This window comes from Catharus ustulatus, chromosome 11 (genome assembly GCF_009819885.2).
Source record: "Catharus ustulatus isolate bCatUst1 chromosome 11, bCatUst1.pri.v2, whole genome shotgun sequence".
Lineage (NCBI taxonomy): Eukaryota > Metazoa > Chordata > Aves > Passeriformes > Turdidae > Catharus > Catharus ustulatus.
Window position 1 is genome coordinate 13,864,611 of NC_046231.1, and position 17,528 is coordinate 13,882,138.

Consider the following 17,528-nt stretch of genomic DNA (forward strand, 5'->3'; position numbering starts at 1 on the left):
TGTGAAGCATGATTAATTTGAGGGTCCAGGGGCTTTGGTCTTGCATCAAGTCCAATTTGGTGCTTCCGCTCGCAGCAGAGGTCAGCGAGCCCCTTGTGCTTCCGATGGCTTCAAGCTGGCAGCAGCACTGAGTGCTTGGGAAAACATAAATGGAATTGGGAAAGAATTGTGGCAGGTTGGAGGATGGGCTGGAAAATTACCCATATCTTTTTTCCAAAAAGTAGGTGCTAACTGCAACACAGATGTGCATCAGTATGGGGCCAACAGTCTGCAGTTGTGGCCTGGGGCTTCTGAGGGTTTGTGAGGCAAAGATGTGTTAACTGCATCACTCTGGGGAAAAACAAAGGTCGTGTCAGGCTGAAACTTTGTGCCTGAGAGGCACAAAGCTCCCCTTGTGCTCAACACTCACAGGGTTGTAGCTGAAATATTGTCTCCTCTTTGTCCACAGCTTTCTTGGAAGTTGAGTATTTGCATGGTCTTCTGCTTATTTCCAAATGTGGATGAGCAGCACTGGAGAACTCTGACCTACAAGAAAACCTGAAACAGTGGAGCTGAACGTGTGTGTGTGTGTTGCTTGACTCAGCGTTCTGCAGCAGGATTTGTTGATGGAGAAGATCATCCACTGGGAAAGGCAGTGCTGAAGTTTTGGAGGATGCAAAGCTTTGGAGGGAGGCAGCTGAGCTGGGCTGCATGCAAGGGAGAGGGCCTTGGGGCACTGTGTGGAGTTTAAGCTGGGATCTGGAACTGCCACATGGGAGCCAACAGTCTGTATCCAGTTAAAAATTGGAGCAGCTCCTCTGCATGGACTGAGGAAGAAGTTTTGTCTTCCCTGAAGTGGTGAGCTGGGAGCAAGGACACTGCTGGGAAGGAGTGAGAGGTGTCCCAGCAGCTCAGCTCACCCTGGCCTTGCTCTGGAAAGCTGGGGTTTATTACTTATGGTGATGAAACTGAAAAGTGCTGCCCACTGCAAATGCAGGGGACTGCAACCTCATAATGCAACACCCAGAGGATGAAAGCCTTGCCTAAAATGCTTAAAATGAGGCAATAAAGGAATTTCTGCCAAAGGAGAGGGGCTGCAGTTGCAAAGAGCTGCTGGGGTTTTCACATGGGCAGAGCTGTCACTGTGCCCAAAGAAAAATCTCCTGCCTGTTTTAACTCACTGTGTGGACATGGTGAGCATAGGGCTCTTTTATGAAATGCCTCTTTAACAGTGGGCAACACAGGATGGTAAAATCCAAGGTTGGGAGAAGGTGTTCATTGAGGAAAAAGTGAGTCTCTGGAGGTCTCCCAAAAATGTGGGAAGAAGCGAGCTGTAACCCAGCTCCACTGTTCTGTTCTGTCTTCATCCTGTGATGGATGAAGGAGCAGAGCCAGCTCTTGCACTGGGCTAACTCTTCAAATAATTCTCACTAAACCAAATAGGCTGCCAAGCACGGGCTGGATTTTGCTGGCTTTTGTTTTCAAGTGTTCCCAGCTGCACAGCCCCTGGGTGCCAGCACAAAGCCACTTTCCCAAGCGCTGTGTCCTAGTGTGACATTCAAACACAAGAAGCATGGAGACTCTGCTCCTCCCTCTCCTGGCCTTGCCTTCACCTGGATGAGATGGCTGCAGCTTGGTGGCCACACTGGGCTGGAGGTGCTCTGGTAGCTCCTGGATTGGTGAGACAGAGGCATTTCCAAGAAAAGGGTTTCTCCCAGGCAGGATGAGGCAGCTTGGGGCAGGAAGGGAGCAGCTCCAGCTCTGCTTCTGTGAGCCAGGGCACACCGGTGGAGCATCCTGGCATGCAGGCAAAAGGTTCTGACTTTGGCCTGATGCTGGGAAAACTGCTCCTGGTCAACAAGGAGGGGAATTGAGGCGGGGTTCTCCCTGTCCCCCATTTCCATCTGCTGTTGGAAGCAAATTTGAGATGTGGGGGCAAACCCATCCTTGGAGGGTGCTGTGAGCTGGCCCAGTGAGATCCTGGCGGGACATCTGAAGAGCTGTGATTGCTGAGCTGGTAATGGACTGTGTCCTGCTGCTGCCACTGCCCCAACACCTGGTCAGGGTTTTTTTTGGGTCTGGCTGGCTGCTCAGGCAGAGTGGGCCACACAGTCCCCAAAACACTGCTCTGAGGGGGGCTGTACGTTGGCAAACACTGGTTTTAGATGATCCACCACCAAATTCAGTGCCCAACCCTCACTTAGTGCTCTAGGAGGAACTTGTAAATCCCATCTACAATGGGATCAGCCATTGCAGACCCTGTTTTTTGGAGACCTGATCACACCTACAGCCTATTTCCCTCCATTCCATGGACAAAGCCCAGAGCCACTATGGAGTGTGACATGCCAAATCCCAGCCCCTAAAACAGAGTGTCTGGCACTGACACTGCAGCAGTGCAGCCAACCCACCAAAATTGAAAATGAGCTGTCTCATGGCACCCCCAAAATGGGATTTTTGTGCCCTTTTTCAGCTCTCTGCTCCCTGCAGCTACCCCAGGGCTGGGCTACCCTGGTGCAGGCTCTTGGATTTATCCCATCCCCTCTGGCCAGCCCAGCATCCTGCCCCAGAAGGGGCCAGGAGTGCATCTATACATAGGCAGAAGATCAATCCAGCTGATAATTTTGCACTCAGCATGGAGAAATGACAGCAGGAAAGTTGAATGTCAGCATTTTATTAAAGACCTTGGGTAGTTTTAGCAGCCAGTCCATTTTTTTGTCTTAATTCTTACGTACTTTCCCTTTGTTCTTCCGTATTTTTTCTTCATTCTTTAGTATTTTTCCTCTGGTTTCCTGTGGTTCTTCTCTGTGCTTCTGCATTTCTTCTTTGATCTCCTGTATTCTTTCTCTGATAGTCTGTATTTTTTTGTTGATGTCCTGTACTTTTTCTTTGTTGTTACGTCCTTTTATCTCATTCTCTGTTTTTATTTCATTCTTCTGTATTCTTTCTTCATTCCTTGGTATTTTATATTTGCTTGGCTGTATTTTCTCTTCATGCCTTGGTAATCTTATTTTGCTTTGCTGTATTTTTTCTTTGTTCTTATGTATTTTATCTTTGAGCTCCTGTATTTTTTCTTGGTTCGTCCATATTTTTGTTACATTCTCCTTTTGTACGTCACTCTTCCTTTTCTTCCCTTCTATCTCCTCTATTCTTTCTTTCTTCATCCGTATTTTCATTTCATTCTTCCATATATTTTCCTTGATCTTCTCTATTTTCTCTTTGTACTCTTGTATTTTTATTTCATTCTTCTGTATTTTTTCTTTAATGTCCTGCATTTCTTCTTCAGTGTTCTTTATTTTTTCTTTGATCGCCTGCATTTTCTCGTCGTTCTTCTGCAACTCTTCTTTGTATTTCTGTATTTGTTCATCGTTCTTCTGATAGTCTTCATCCGGGTCAATAGTGTCCTCTGCAAAGCACAGTTTCCCCATAACGTTTCCTACCTCCTCAGTCGCTGGGGCAGCCGAGGGGCGAGTGGGAAATCAGATTTCGGGAAAGAACGGACCGCAGCTCTTGGACTTCTGCTGAGGGAGACGAGGGTCCGGCTGCCGCTCTCCCGGCGGGCTGAGGGCTCCCAGGCTCGGCTCCTCGCGTCCCCGGCACCGCCGCTGGCCCGGCAGGGTCGCCCTGCGTGGCTGCGGGGCCGCGGAGGCCGCTGAGGGGATCCGCGGGCCGTTAAACCGCTCCGGGAACCGTTGAGGGCCTGCGGGGCGGCTGAGGGGGTGCGGGGCGGCTGAGGGGGTGCGGGGCCGCTCAGGGGGTGGCAGGGTCCCCTGAAAGGCTGCGGGACGGCCGCGGGGCTCCAAAGGGGTGCAGGAGCCCTGAGCGGTGGAGGGGCCGTCGGGGCCGTCCAGCGGGGTGGCCCCTGCGGCGGCGCCTCGTCCTCTCGAGGCGACAACGGCCGGGGCGGGGCCGCGGCGCGTGCTGGAGGAGGGGCCAGGACAGACCACGCCCCCTCATCAGGAAAGGGGCGGGTCCTGCTGGGGCAACGTCACGGGCGCGCTGATTTGCATACGCCGTGCGTGCCGCGGGGTGGGCGGGCGGACGCCGGAGGTGGCGGATCCAAGATGGCGCCGTGCGGACGTGTCCGGAGCCGCTGCCCGGGCCCGGCTCTGCTCTTGCTGCTGGCGCTGGCGGCGCGGCCGGCGGCGCCCAGCCCTGCTGCTGGCCTTCCCGGTGCCGCCGGTGCCCTGGCCGGGGCGGGGCAGCCGGCGGGGCCGGGCGCGGCAGCCCCGCGGAGTGCCCGCGGCGGCGGGTCGGGCAGCGGGTGGAAGCTGTCGGAGGAGGCGGTGTGCCGGGAGGACGTGGTGCGGCTCTGCTCCAAGCACAGCTGGGCCAACAACCTCGCCGTGCTCGAGTGCCTGCAGGACGTCCGCGAGGTGAGGGTCGGGCCCCGGGCCGGGCCGGGCCTGCCCGCGGCGGCGAACAAAGAGCGGGGTCCGCGCCGCGCCGCCGCCCCGCGTTTCCCTCATGGTTTGTGTTTTAAAAATCGGAGTTTGCACTGCGGAGCTCCGTGAGGGGAGCGAGCGGTCTGCACGGTGGCCGTGAGGGCTCCGGAGAGCAGCTCCTCATCTGCACCTCGGGGCTCCTGCCGCCCGCGCAGCGCCCTCCGGGCAGGGAGAGCTCTCGGGGGAATGGCTTTGTGTTCTGGCTCTGATGCCCTGCGGGGTTATTCGTGTCTAGAGGTCTGGGAGAGCCCAGCCCGCATAGTGCTGAGTGAAGGAGCCGTGCTCGTAGCAGCAGTGACCTGAGGAGATGTTTTTTTTCACGTTCGGGTTCCCACCTTCGCCGGGAACTCGGCTGCAGAGGCGGCTGCTTTCCGGTCCTCGGCTATGCATGTATGAAACCCGATATATAATCATTAGACTTAGCTGACTTTATGGACGGGTTAGCGGGGCAATCGGTGTTGCTCCCAAGTAGCTGTCGTGAACTGTTTTAAGTCTAGTTCCAGAAAAAACTGAGTTACCACCTCCGAGTCTTCCACCTTTTCATTCATTCCTGGGCTCAGTTTGAAGCAGCCTGTGGTGGACGTGCCTTTGGTGTGCTGTCCTGATCTTGAGGTCTGTGTGTTCTTGGCTTCTCTGCTGTACAGTCCAGGAATGCCAGACTGGGTCAGTTTTAATGGTGTTTTGCCATTAAAATAGGGAATGAGATTAGGAAAAACCTGGGCTCATTTCTCATCCGTTATTATGGGGACAGCAGATGGCAGTGGCAGTGGTTACTCTGATCGAGGGGAGTCTTGAACCAGTAAGTGTCAGCGATTGCTTCTGGCTTAAAATGCAAAGCTAATTTAGATTTTAATCTAACTTCATGTTTTGATTTTGGATGGGTAGTTAGTGGTATGTGTTTTACTGCTACAACATCTGTCACAGGTATGAAACGCTCCCATATGTGCTTTATGAATAACTTGTCCCTTGCTGTTTCTTTCACCTGTCTGGGATCTTTTGGTCCCCTTTTCGGGAGGCATCCTGTTTGAGAGGATCTCGGAAGTTGACCTCACAGGCAGCGGCTCACAAGCTGCCAGCCTGCCAAAAAGGCAAGCTCTTGTTGCTCCTTTCTTTCCAGTTGCATAGCCCCTCCCTACTCTTTTCATAGTTCTAGTGCTTGTTGGGTTTCTGCCATTTTAGCGAGGTGAACCCTTTTGTGGTCTAGTTTATCGGTTTTCTGCTGGAATAGTTTGGCCATTTTTCTGAGTTAAACCACAGAGGGGGGTGAGTACAGGACTGGTGCACAGGGCTGTGCAGAGCGAGGGAAAAGATCAAATCAAAGATGAAGGACTGTTTTGCATCACACTTTATTTTTATCAAGAATAAACCCTTATGTTGGCTGTGCATATCTCCTGAGAACTTCACTCTTTGAGTGTTATGTCTGCTTGTGGTTTTCCTTTTCCCATTTCAAAGCCTGCCTTGAAGTCAGTAGTTTGCTGACTCTTGGTCTTGTCTAGCTGTAGTGCTGCCTGATGCCCAGCGCTGAAGGTGAGTTTTTTCCTGGGTGGCATCCCAGGCATCGACATCTCGGGGCTCTTTTGGATTGAGTTTTCTCTCTGAAGGTGTCGCTCTGTGGCCTTGTCCTTATTTGTCTGTCAGCCTGCAAAAAGCACTGTCAACTGGTCTTAACCCTCAGCAGTTTGCCCCCAGTAACACCAATGTGATGGGCTGCATCCTGACGTAAAGATGACTTCACGGGGTGCTGCTCTGGGAAATTAATTAAAATAGCTGACTTCTGTGTATCCCTACTTTTTAGCACTTGATATTTAGACTGTGAATAAAAGTCATGAGTTGTAAACATTGGGTAGCATTTCAGCTGATTGGGAATGGGGTCAGCTGTTGTCTCAGATGTTTCCTTTGCGTTGGAGATGACAGCAGAGGAAAGAAGTGACGTATTGACTGTTGTTGATATAACTTTTACTTTTGACTCCAGAGCATCTGACCTCCTGTTTGGACGATACTAGAAAAGTGACAATTACGTTTTAAAAAGGGTGAGGATCTTGTCTGAGTCATACAGCCCACTTAAAACCAGTTAGGCTAAAGTTAGTGGAGATTTGGGGGAGTTGTTTTGTGATGCTGTCAGTGAGGGCAGTGTGTGGACGCTGCTGTAAGTAGCAGGTAAGATTTTTAAATGCAGTTAGGCTGCAGAAGTGGCCTGTTTTCTATAGGTGTTTAAGGGAATCTTAATTTTCTCATAAGAGATGTTTCTCTAAAGTGGAGAAAAAATCAGTTTGAAACTGGGGGTGTTACTACTAATGGTATTAACCATTGATTTTTCTTAGTGTGATACAGGTAAGCTAGGAGACTTCTAAATATTAATAACCAGGAGAAACATTCTTGTTGAGTCCATAAAATACAGACAAAAGAGAAGGTGTGCTTGTTTTGTTAGTCAGTATGAATGCAATCACATAATTTCAGTATCTGCTGATTTCTGAGTGTGCTGTCTTTGAAGTACATCCTCCCTTGCTTTCATTGGGTAGTCCTGAATCTGAAGGAACAGGAGTGTTGAGTTGGTGGCTGACTGGTACAGGAGACCAATTTGTAAGGCAAATGTTGAAAGAAGCAGTTTAACACTAATATTCAGTAGAGAACAGTCTGACACAAAGAAAATGGTAAAAAAACCCCAACTCCACACCCAAAACCCTCCACAAATGTGAAAAATCACTCAAACCAAACCCCCAAATAGTAAATTCTAAAATTTTGGTTTTGAGAGGTTATTGGTAGACTGTCTGTTCAAAGTGTTATCAAAAGAGTTATTTAAGCACTGTGTATTTTTAGAATTATTGAAGAAAAAATAGCCAGATCCCCAGATTGACATCAAATACTTTTTACCACTGATTTTTCCACTGGGTCAAAGAGATGTTTAATGAATGTGCTGCAGAGTCCTCTTCCCTTTTGTAGTAGAAGGGTGGGAAGGATGGTCCTTGATTGGAGGAAGTGGTCAGAGCTACTCAGCTTAAACATTTTTAACCATAATCAAAAAACAGAATAAACCCCTTTTTTTTTGCGTGCATTTTGCAGATGAGTTAACTTTCTTCTTGTTAGAAGTATTCATGCACTGGATATATGACAGTTTTGAGTGACTTAAATTTTGTCATCAAGATTTTTATTATTCACATAATTCTATGTTATGATATAAAAAGAGTAGAGTGGGGCAGTGTATATGTATATTTTTTAAAATTGCGTTCCCAAGTACTTTTTTCATGGAAGGATTCTGGTTGTGAGCCTGTTTCTGCAAAGACTTCTGAGCTTGCATTTCACTGAACATAGGCTGCAGCCTTTAAGCCCTTTTTCTGTGGGCTGCCTATTAAACTGATTTACATGGTGGTTAAAGTATAAATAAACCCATGAAATATTAATATATATTTGCTAGGTAGCGATTTTTGCTTGATTAATGATGATTTGCATTTGAAACTTGGCTGAGTTGTTGAATTTGAGGTGGGAAACATTGAAAGGGATGAAAATAATCTTAACCAGTGTGGTTCTCTTACCTGGTTTACTAGAGGAACATGATTTTACTTTTAGAACCTACATTGCATCTTGTTAATTGGTGAGTGAATTTGATACCATAATTGTTGAGCATTGCCCTTGTAAAGACTGTGCAATATTTAAAACATGATGTTGTTTTCTATAATGTTAATGCATTATAGGCTAAGATCAAACAGTTGTGGTTAAAATGGGATTAGAGATGAAAGTTTTGGTCTCCTGCTGCTTTCTTCATCCTGAATAGTTCTCTGTTTCTTTGGTAACACCTTTATGGCAAAGACAGTGTAATTGAGCCTTAATGCTTTGCCTTCTGGAAAAAATAGGACTCTTAGTGTTGTGGATTGGATTAAGAACAAAACGAGTTATCATGAAGGCTGTGTATTTCAAGGATAGTATTTTTCCTGTTATTTCAGAATTGTAGTTGGTGTAAAAGGCCAGAAAATTCATTTGATGTGACTTAATGGACTGGGGAGTTTGTACCATTTGACAGGCTGGGAACTGTCGTATTTCTTCCATTTAAATGTTTTATTTTTCACTCTGTATGTACCTGAGGTCCTTAAGTGATCTGATAAAATAGTGTCTGTGAAATTACTTGTTTTAAAATTATAGATGGAGAATAGAAACCAGGCAACAATGCATGCTTGGACTCTTCATCTCTCTGGGTTATACTGTAATTGTGGGAACAGTTGTGTGAGCTCAGACCCTGTCCTGGTTCTCTAGTGTTTCTACCTTTTTGCTAAATGGTTTGGAAATGTAAAGGCTCTCTGAAGCTTTTTGCTTGCACTGAGGTAACTGAGTGTGATCTCTCACAGTAGTGCATATTATTTTATTTTCTTTTCCCACTTTTTATCTCCCTAATTTATTGAGTTAAAGGTCAAAGGTTTTGTTTGACTCGACATGTGACATTATGTTATATTTGAGCACATACTCCTGTTACTCCATCTCTCTCAGTTTTCCTGTACACAGGTGGAGGCTGGCATTTAAAATAGCCTTTTTGAGGTGTCTCATTTGTGGCAGCAAATGACTGGTTACCTGTCCAGAGCTGTAATTGAGAGCTGTGGATTAAACATAGCATGAGGGTTAGGGTAGTTCTTGGGAAATGCAGGTGGTGAAGACACACCTGACAGGATTGACCATCTCTTTTAGCACTTATGAACTTTTTTTCCCCCAAAATCTCCAGGCATTCTACATGGCCTTCAGATGAGCTATTTTAAGTAACTGCCTGTTTAAGTTTTAAGAAACTCTCTGTTTCTCAGGTTAAGTCCATGGCTGTGGGATGGAGGCTGTTCTGGTTCTCTGATCATTACTATTGCAAAGGAGCAGGCAGTTAGTATTCCAGTGGTACTCTTACAGTGCCTACAGCATTATCATCTGGTTCAGATACCAACACTCAAAGGGTTGGGTTTTTTTAAAGGCAGTGATCAGAAACCTGAAAGATGTACCTTAAGCCTTGCCAAGGGCTTTGCTTACATTTTCCCTTCTTTTTAAGGGATATTGACCTGGTGATCATTCACAATCTGAAAAGGACACAGGAGTTCAAGAACTGTTACATTCCTGAGAAAAATAAAAGGAGAATTCTTGCTAATACAGTTGGAGTTGAACTAATTTAAAGGAAAAATGTGTTGCAATTTTAAGAGATTGAGTTAATTATTGCTCTGTAACTCAACTCTATGAGTTGAAGCCTGTGACATCTGAATTAGAAATTTTCAGATATCATTCTGTCTTAAGTGGAATTTTTTGAAGAATTTGCAATGCTTTCTGGTAGATGCCAATTAACATAGTCGCTCCTGCTTTTGAAATTTGTGAAATGGAAGATGGACTATCCAGATCAGTGGAAGAGGATGGTTGCACCTAGGAGAAAGGATTGAGATTATTAAGTTTTGACATGAGCAACAGGAAGGAAAGGCTGGAGCACTGAAGGTTTTTCTCCTGAGGCTTGGCTTCTTACCTGAGATTTGCTGCATTTTTGTTCTGAGGTTCTCTTTTTCCCTTGTGTTTGGATAGTGTAAGCCCAGTTTCCTTCTGGCTTTTGTAGTTAAATCTTAAAGTAAAATACTAAATATACTTTAAAAGTTTTATTTGTTTTTAGGTTGGTTACTTTGGCATCAGCCTTTGGCTTAATCTCAGGATGTAGCAATATTTAAAAGTACTCTTCTTGCTGAAGCCATGTCTGTGAGCTGAATAGAGGGGAAGATGGTCTCTCTCATTCCAGGTGCTGGACTGATTGTTTTGTGAACAGAGAACTGAGCACAGGTTCTTAGTTCTCCATTTCCTCAGCTGTAATTTTTCTTATCAGAGAGAGTTACTTTTATGTGGTTTTTGGGGATTTTTTTTTTTAATTAATTCTGTGCTGTTCCTGGCAGGCTGGTATTTGTGGTAGCTGGTTGTATATCAGTTTGGCCTGGGATATTTGGCTCAGTAAAAGAGATTATCTTAGAGGTCTGCTTCCTCCAACGAGCTGGCACTGCTGGCCTGCATACCAAGGAGAAAAGGAGTGGAAATATGAGGAAAGAAATAAAGTTTGATGCAGGCTGTGCATCAGCCTGCACAGGATGCAGTGAGAAAGCCATGTGAAGGGGAGCTGATTTACCGAGCCAAATATATTGAAAAGCAAAGACTCAGATGTTACAGTAGAGACAGGTTCATCTGGGTTGTGTTCTGCATGCACTCTCCCCTTCCCTTGTGCTGGAGGAAAGGAGATCTCCCTGGTGCTGCTTTGGGTTGTCATGGTTGGAACAGAATGTTTTGAAGAGGGATTGTTCTTGGCAAATAAAGTGCTGTATTTGTTTTCTAGTACTGAGATGATTAGGTGTTCTTTATAGCGTAGCTTCCCTGCATGCATGCACCACTTTTCCACTGGATTCTGCTTCTTTGGTCTTTGAAAAATGCACACTTGCTTTGGAAAAAGCTTTGCAGTTAGTCTTCCTAATAATATACCTCAAAGAATCAGATGAATAAAAGGTCTAGGTAATTGCCTTTTTATTTGGAATCTTGCTTTAAAATAGTTTTTTCTTTTTGATCTTCTGACTAATTTGGTTTTAAAGTCTGTGAAGTTGGTTGCTATGGCACTGAAATTTTTCAATTCTGTTAGCTGATAATTTTCTGTTATCATGGGATACCTTGGTTTTCTGGATGTTCAGTTTGTCAGAATCCATCACAGTGCATTAGGTGAAGAGCAGAGGTCCTACTTTCCCTGGATACCGGCTTGTGGCGTAATTGCAAACTTTTTTTCATCAAGACAGGAGATGAAAACCCATCCTGTTCCACTTCTGAGCAGGGGTGGCATTCATAAAAACTGCCCTGGAATGCTCGTGTCTGAATGTCTGCAGCTCTGAGCTGAAGAATCTCCTTCAGGAATTAGAGGTGTCTTTTTTCTCTGTGCTGTCTTTAGGGGTTTTGTGCATGAGTTTATTTTTTTCCTTTAGGTAAGTGTGTCTTGTAGATCTTACAGCTTTGTGAGCTTAGCTTTCACCTGGTAGCATCAGAATGCATTTTTTGTTTGTAATGTCTACAATTTTGCCTTAAACTGAATGCCTGATGCCTTTAGTAACAGTATTCTGAAGAGTAAAGGTGTACATGGAATGTCTCTTTTGCCAAGTAACACCAGAGGGGAAAACGACCATCATCATGCAGGACAGAAATGACTATTTGCTGCTTTTTAAAGTTTTTTTGCATCTTTGCCTGAAGCAGTGTGTTGCTGAGAATTGCTGACATGGCAAAAGGTAGTAAATGTAATAAGCTTTCCTGGTTTCTCTATGTACCTGAAGTATTTTACTTCTTTCCAGTTAGTGGTAGAACTGTGTGCTTTTTTGTGAAAAGCTTCTTGTAGTTTCCTTGGTTGATTCTCAGGAGCTCTGAGTTTCTTTTGGAGAATGTAAGTGGTTATGCTGATGTAATCAAGTGCTTATATGTAACAGTGTGGGTTAATACCAAATAGCTCTTACAACCCTGCTATGCAAAATCAATCAGGCAAATGTGCTGTCTTTTGTTTAAAAAATAATGACTAGCTTAATCTGGTAGCAAGTTTGCTGTCTAGATCTTTTGAATCTTAATAGGAAGCTCACCAGCCTTCATCATGCTCAGTAGTTTGCTAATTGAGGCTTTCTTTTCTAGACTGTTCTGTTATTGCAGGGTAAAATACTTTGCACCAAGTGAGCTGCAAAACAAACTCAGCAGAGCATGCATTCTTCTAAGTGTTGAAGTAATTGCCCTACAAAAAGGTTTTGATGGAATTAAACAAAAGACAACAAACCCAAACCTGCTTGGCTTGTAGACTTTCTGTGACAGTCCAGACTTGATTTGAGCTGAGTCAATTTTTGTTAGGCTGTTCTCAGCTGAGTTGAAATAACATCTGGAAGAAGCTTGCAGTAAGCTCTTACCAAATTGATTTTTTGGACTATATCTGTCTCTGTGGCCTATCTGTGCATGTCACACAATCAGAAAAACTAACTACTTTCAAGGAAAATCACTGCAACACTGCAGTTACCATAATTTGCAACAGAAATTGTTCATGAGACTGCAGTTCTTCAGCTATGTTCATGGTGATCTAAACAAATCAATATTAATGTGATCCTGTTGTAAAATTCAGGCAGGCTAGTCAAAATTGTCTCCATTTATACAAGGCCCTGCAGGTGCAAAGAACTGCTGACTCTAATTTTATTTGTTACTTATTTTGTTATTCACTTATGGCATTGTGTTGACTTGGATGCTTTTTTGGTCATAGAATTATAGAACCATTGGGTGGTTGGAAGGGACCTTGAAGCTTGTCTCATCCCAAGCCCCCTGCCATGGACATCTTCCACTAGGTCAGGTTGCTCCAAGTCCCTGCATATGGATGAGGCATCCACAAATTCTCTTCAACCAATTCCTTTCTTGACTTTCCTTTTGAACTGCTGGGAGCACACTATATTTTTTGCTTCAACGTATGAGATGTGTGAGGGGTGAGGTGCTGGATCTGTCACTATAACACAGGTATTCAAATTTGTGGTGACATCTGTCTTAATTTAATGAAGCCTATAGAGCTGACTCTGCAGCAGAGGTCAAAGATTTTGTGAATGTAGTAACATTCCTTATTTTTCTAAGTGGAGGTTCCCAGGCAGTGGTCAGTAGCCATCTTCACTTGTTTCTGATCAATTGTGTGAAGCAACACCAGGTTTTAAAGCCAAAAAAAAAAAAAAAAAAAAAGGCTGAAACAGTTTTTTATGTTGTAAATCTTTCCTGCATTTTTATGAAACAGTGTACTGGAATGGGACTCCCATGGTGAATGCTTGTCCTGTCTCTAGGAATCACCTGGGAAAGTGTGCTTCTCGGGAACATTTCCCTCAGCTGATTCACATCTCTAAAGATGTACACTCATTTTAATGTTACTGTTAATAGCCTTGATTAGATGTAAATGTCCTGTCAGCTGTAGGAACGATGGGATTCTTCACTTCCTCACAGAATACAAAGCTTTACAGTGGTTTGTATTTTTGTGGTCTGTGCTTCAGTAGGCATCAAACATATGGTGAACCATCACTGATAATGCTCTCACCTCTGACTCCAGAAATAGCAGCACTGTGTCGGGCAGTTGCCTGGAATAATGCAGGGTTTGTTCCAGCTCAGGCACTTGGCAGTGTGGCTTCAGCTTGTCCACATCAAATCCTCCTCACGTGCTCTGAGGCTATGTTGGCTTCCTTTCCATGAGCAACTCACAGGTAAGGCTTACGCAGAGCGGAAAAGCAAACAGCAAACCACAAACTACAGGGTTTTTGGTTTCCCTCCCGTCCTCCAGGCATTTATGAAGACTTCCAGCACCCTCTTGTATGAAACCATAGTCTAAACTTGTTCTGCTAGGCAGGGTGCTGATGGAATTTAAATTCTTCTCTTTGTGTGTCAACTCTTCCCAAAGTAATTTCCTGAAATGCTTTCCTCCCTTGGGGCATTCCAGTGAAACCCATCATAACTTTATGATGCTCTCCAAGATTATTTAGTAAATGTTATCCTCTAATGTCAGTTTTACTCACTGGGGTTTACAGTATCTAAGACTTAGAATACTTGAAAAAGACATTTTCTGAAAACTTTCTAAGTATGCTGGAGAGCTCAGGTAGGCTGTGTGGTGCTGGCATAAAGCTGGGAGGAGGATTCAACTTGAATTTCTCTGTTATATAGTTAGAAGAGGAGAATCAGTGCTCTAGTCAGTTAATCTAGTCAGTTAAAGCTGCCCCACCACAACTGTGTTATCCAGTGTGGATTGGTGATTGGTTTAGGGCAAATGGAATAGGCAAAACATTTCTACTTCTTGGAGCTGTACATCATGAAATAACTTTAAATAACATGGCAGTATATTGTTGCCATCTTAAAGTGATCATATGTCTGTTGAGAGATGGAGTTGGACTGTAAACACTTCTGCTTTGCCTACTGGGATCACAAATTTGGAATTGGAATCTTGCCTAGGAGATCAAAGTTTTAGGTTAAAAAAAATTGCCCTCTATGAACCTAATATGAAGCTATTTAAGCAAGAATGGTAAAAAGGAAGATGTTAAGAGATGGTAGCAGAGTAGCTTAGAGGCTGTTAGACATTACAATATTGGAGAACCTTTATGTATCTTAAAACTTTGAGACAAAGTTTTAAGGCAGAGTATTGGTATGGTTTTAAATTAAGCCAGAAGAGTCTTTCTGAACTGAAATTTTTTCCTCAGGAACCATTTAAAATAAACTTGTGGAGGCTGGCTAATACTATGATCCACTATTTTGGGAACCAGTGTTGCTGAAAGTACTCCTAAATAGCCCTTTTAGACACTGGTGTGGTTTTCTCTAAGTCCTTTCTTGGTAGCATTAAAAGCTGTAAAATATGTCAAGAGATCATATTTGAAGAGTAGCTAAAAAAATACCTCAAAGCCATCATAACACTGTAGATGAGTAAAATTTGGGCAGTGTGAGTAGAGTGCTATGTGCTCCCACATTTGTAGAGCTCATTGCTTTGTTCTACCTTATTTTGGGGTTTGATCCATTGGTGGCACTTCACACCTGAATCCAGACCATCAGCAAAGAGCTTCCTTGTGGTGATTCTGAAGCCATATGGACAGACAGGGAAGCTGCATGGGCTGTTAGGAGATGAGCATCTTTATCAGAGGAGGTTGGGGAAGGTGGAAAACTGAACAGCACAGCCACTTCCCTAGTCATGAAGGGACCTTGAAGCAAAGGGAAGGACAATGCTGTCAGGGTTATTCTCTTCTAGAAACTGCTGTGCAGAAGCTGAGGGGATCCAGTCACAGGCAGGCATTGCTCTTTGCTGTTGTTTTCTGGCTGGGACTCTTGCTTCTCATGGGATACTGGAGCAGTAGGCTTGTGCTGAGCATTCGAGCCTGTAGCCATCAACAGCCGGGGTGGGTGGACACTGCTCTGGTTGTTGTTTGTTTTAGCTTGGAATTTTTCATATCATTCAAATAAACAATCCAAAGCTGTGCTGGTGAAGTCATCTAATTAAGACTGTTCAGAGCAAAGTATAGGAGTAATCATTCCACCTTGTTCTTGTGTGGAAAGTGCGTATTTTCACAGAAATAAACTGTAATATTCCTGATAAAATCACAGAACTGGTGTTGATGATGAATGCAGTAGCTGGAAGAAATTATTCATTTTGCAGAGAAACAAACAAGAGGCTTTGGTTAGAATTTCTTGGATCCCATGGCATATTGCTGAAGTTTTGACTGGAAGTATTTATCTTGAAGTTCCAGGGTTTTAAGTTGGACATGGTAGTGGCAGAAAGATGTTGCCTTTCCCTGGAACAGCTACATGATCAGGTGAAACTTCCAGAATAACAGTGACTCAAAGAGCATTAGAATCCTCTCTATCCCGGTGTTCCAGGCAGTGGTAGCAGCCCCTGTTCTACAGCGCATCTTGCACCTTGCTCTGAGGATTGCCACAGCCCTGGTGTGAGCAGGACAGCAACTTCTACATCAGTTATCATTCCTGTAGAGCCATCCAGTTTGCCTGGATGAGAAGTGTGTTAGGATCCTGTGGCACTTTGGGAGCTGCTGGTTCAGATAATTGTGCTTTGGTTTCCTGAACTGCAGTCCTGGGCAGCAGTGGAATGGTGCACAGGCTGGAAGCATGGGCTGACAGCGAGTCTGTCTCCCTGCCGTGGACAGAGGTGAGTTTGATTGAGTTTGTTGTTTTTGCTTTTCAGCATGGTATGTTCTGTAACAGTTGAGCTTTGCCCCTACTGTCTTGGGAACGAGTAGCATCTCTTCTTAATCATAAGCAGATTGCATTGTTGGTTTTTTGTGGGTTTTTTTAATTAGTCTCCCACCTGAATGATTCTATAATTATTTATTCTTCCTTGCAATAAAAGATATGAACATGTTTAACATTCACTTGCAATACTTGCTGTATCAAAAGATAGCAGGACACTGGGCATCAATCTGAGTTACTCAGTGTTCCACATCCTTTCTTGCAGTCTGTTGCTAGCTTTAATCCATGAAAAATGCTTTGTAAAAATATGGAACAATTTCTTTTGCCTGTAGCATCTCAGAGTCTTAAAAACATTGTGGGATTGAAATAGTGCTTCATCCTTCTTTTTGAGCAAGTGTGGTGCATATTTTAGTCCAAAAGAAATTTTAGGACTAAAAGAATACTAATATGCTATTTCTATTTGAAAATGCCCGAGGCTGTCATGAAACAGAAGCATGGAGTAGGATGTTACTGACCTGAGGAATGTATTTGTTCTTAGCTTTGATGTTCACGTGCCTGGTAAATATTTGGGATTTGATTGCCATAGGCATTCTTCTTTATACAAAACTGCAACTCCTCCTTTTAATGCGACAGAGATATCCTGAGAATAGTTGTGGATGAGGGAAGGGGCACAGGCAGCTTGTCCTCAAATTCTCTAGACAATGTGTCTTGCCAAGTTTCTGGCAAATGTTTATGAAGTCGCATGTAACCTGCAGCAGTCGATGGATCTGCTTGGGAGTGTAAGAGCCTGAGGTGCACGTGTGATGAATACTGCTCATGACTTTGGGGATTGTGCAGTGCTCCCTTGGCTGTAACACTGTGGATGCTTTTGGGTAGTTTTATCAATGAAACTCCCTGTTGAGAAGAAAGTGCTTGCTGAGCAAAACAACAGATAAAGTTACCAAAATAACCCTTGCTCCTTGGAGAGCTGCTGGAGGAGGGAAGAGTCTTGTCAGTCACACTTGGATTTAAGTAACATGACATAACATCCTATCAAGTGGTTTAGGGTGAATGGAGCAGGGGAGCTGCACTTCCAGCCCCTCAGGCTTCCTTTGTGTTTAGAGCTTGATTGCTTGGGTAGGATGTGTGGGATTGAAATGTTAAATTAAGTGTAATAGTTTTAAATCTTGGCATGTGTCAGGCTTGTCCAAGCTTAAATAAATCTAGTGAGAACTCAAATGATGTGTGTCTCTTACATGGTTGTGTCACAGTTGAATAATTTGTACCTATGTGAGTGGGGTCCAATTTTACATAAGATGTTTGAATTTTTGTAGAGTGCCCTAGTGAACCTGAATATTTTTTCTTCTCTGAACTATTAAACAAGTTGTGAGTAATCTGTTCTTTTTTCATTCTTAAAAAAAAAAAAACACCCTA

The 17,528-nt window shown here is 44.1% G+C and overlaps 1 protein-coding gene across 1 annotated transcript in view; it reads left to right on the plus strand.

Annotated features, from left to right (window-relative positions):
- The first annotated feature begins 4,016 nt into the window (after positions 1-4,016).
- Positions 4,017-17,528, plus strand: part of GLG1 (golgi glycoprotein 1) — an 81,571-nt gene continuing 68,059 nt past the window's right edge. Inside the window, exon 1 of the mRNA XM_033069457.2 lies at positions 4,017-4,352. Within this exon, the coding sequence (XP_032925348.1) occupies positions 4,041-4,352 (312 nt within the window). The 5' untranslated portion in view covers positions 4,017-4,040. The remainder of the gene's footprint in view (positions 4,353-17,528) is intronic.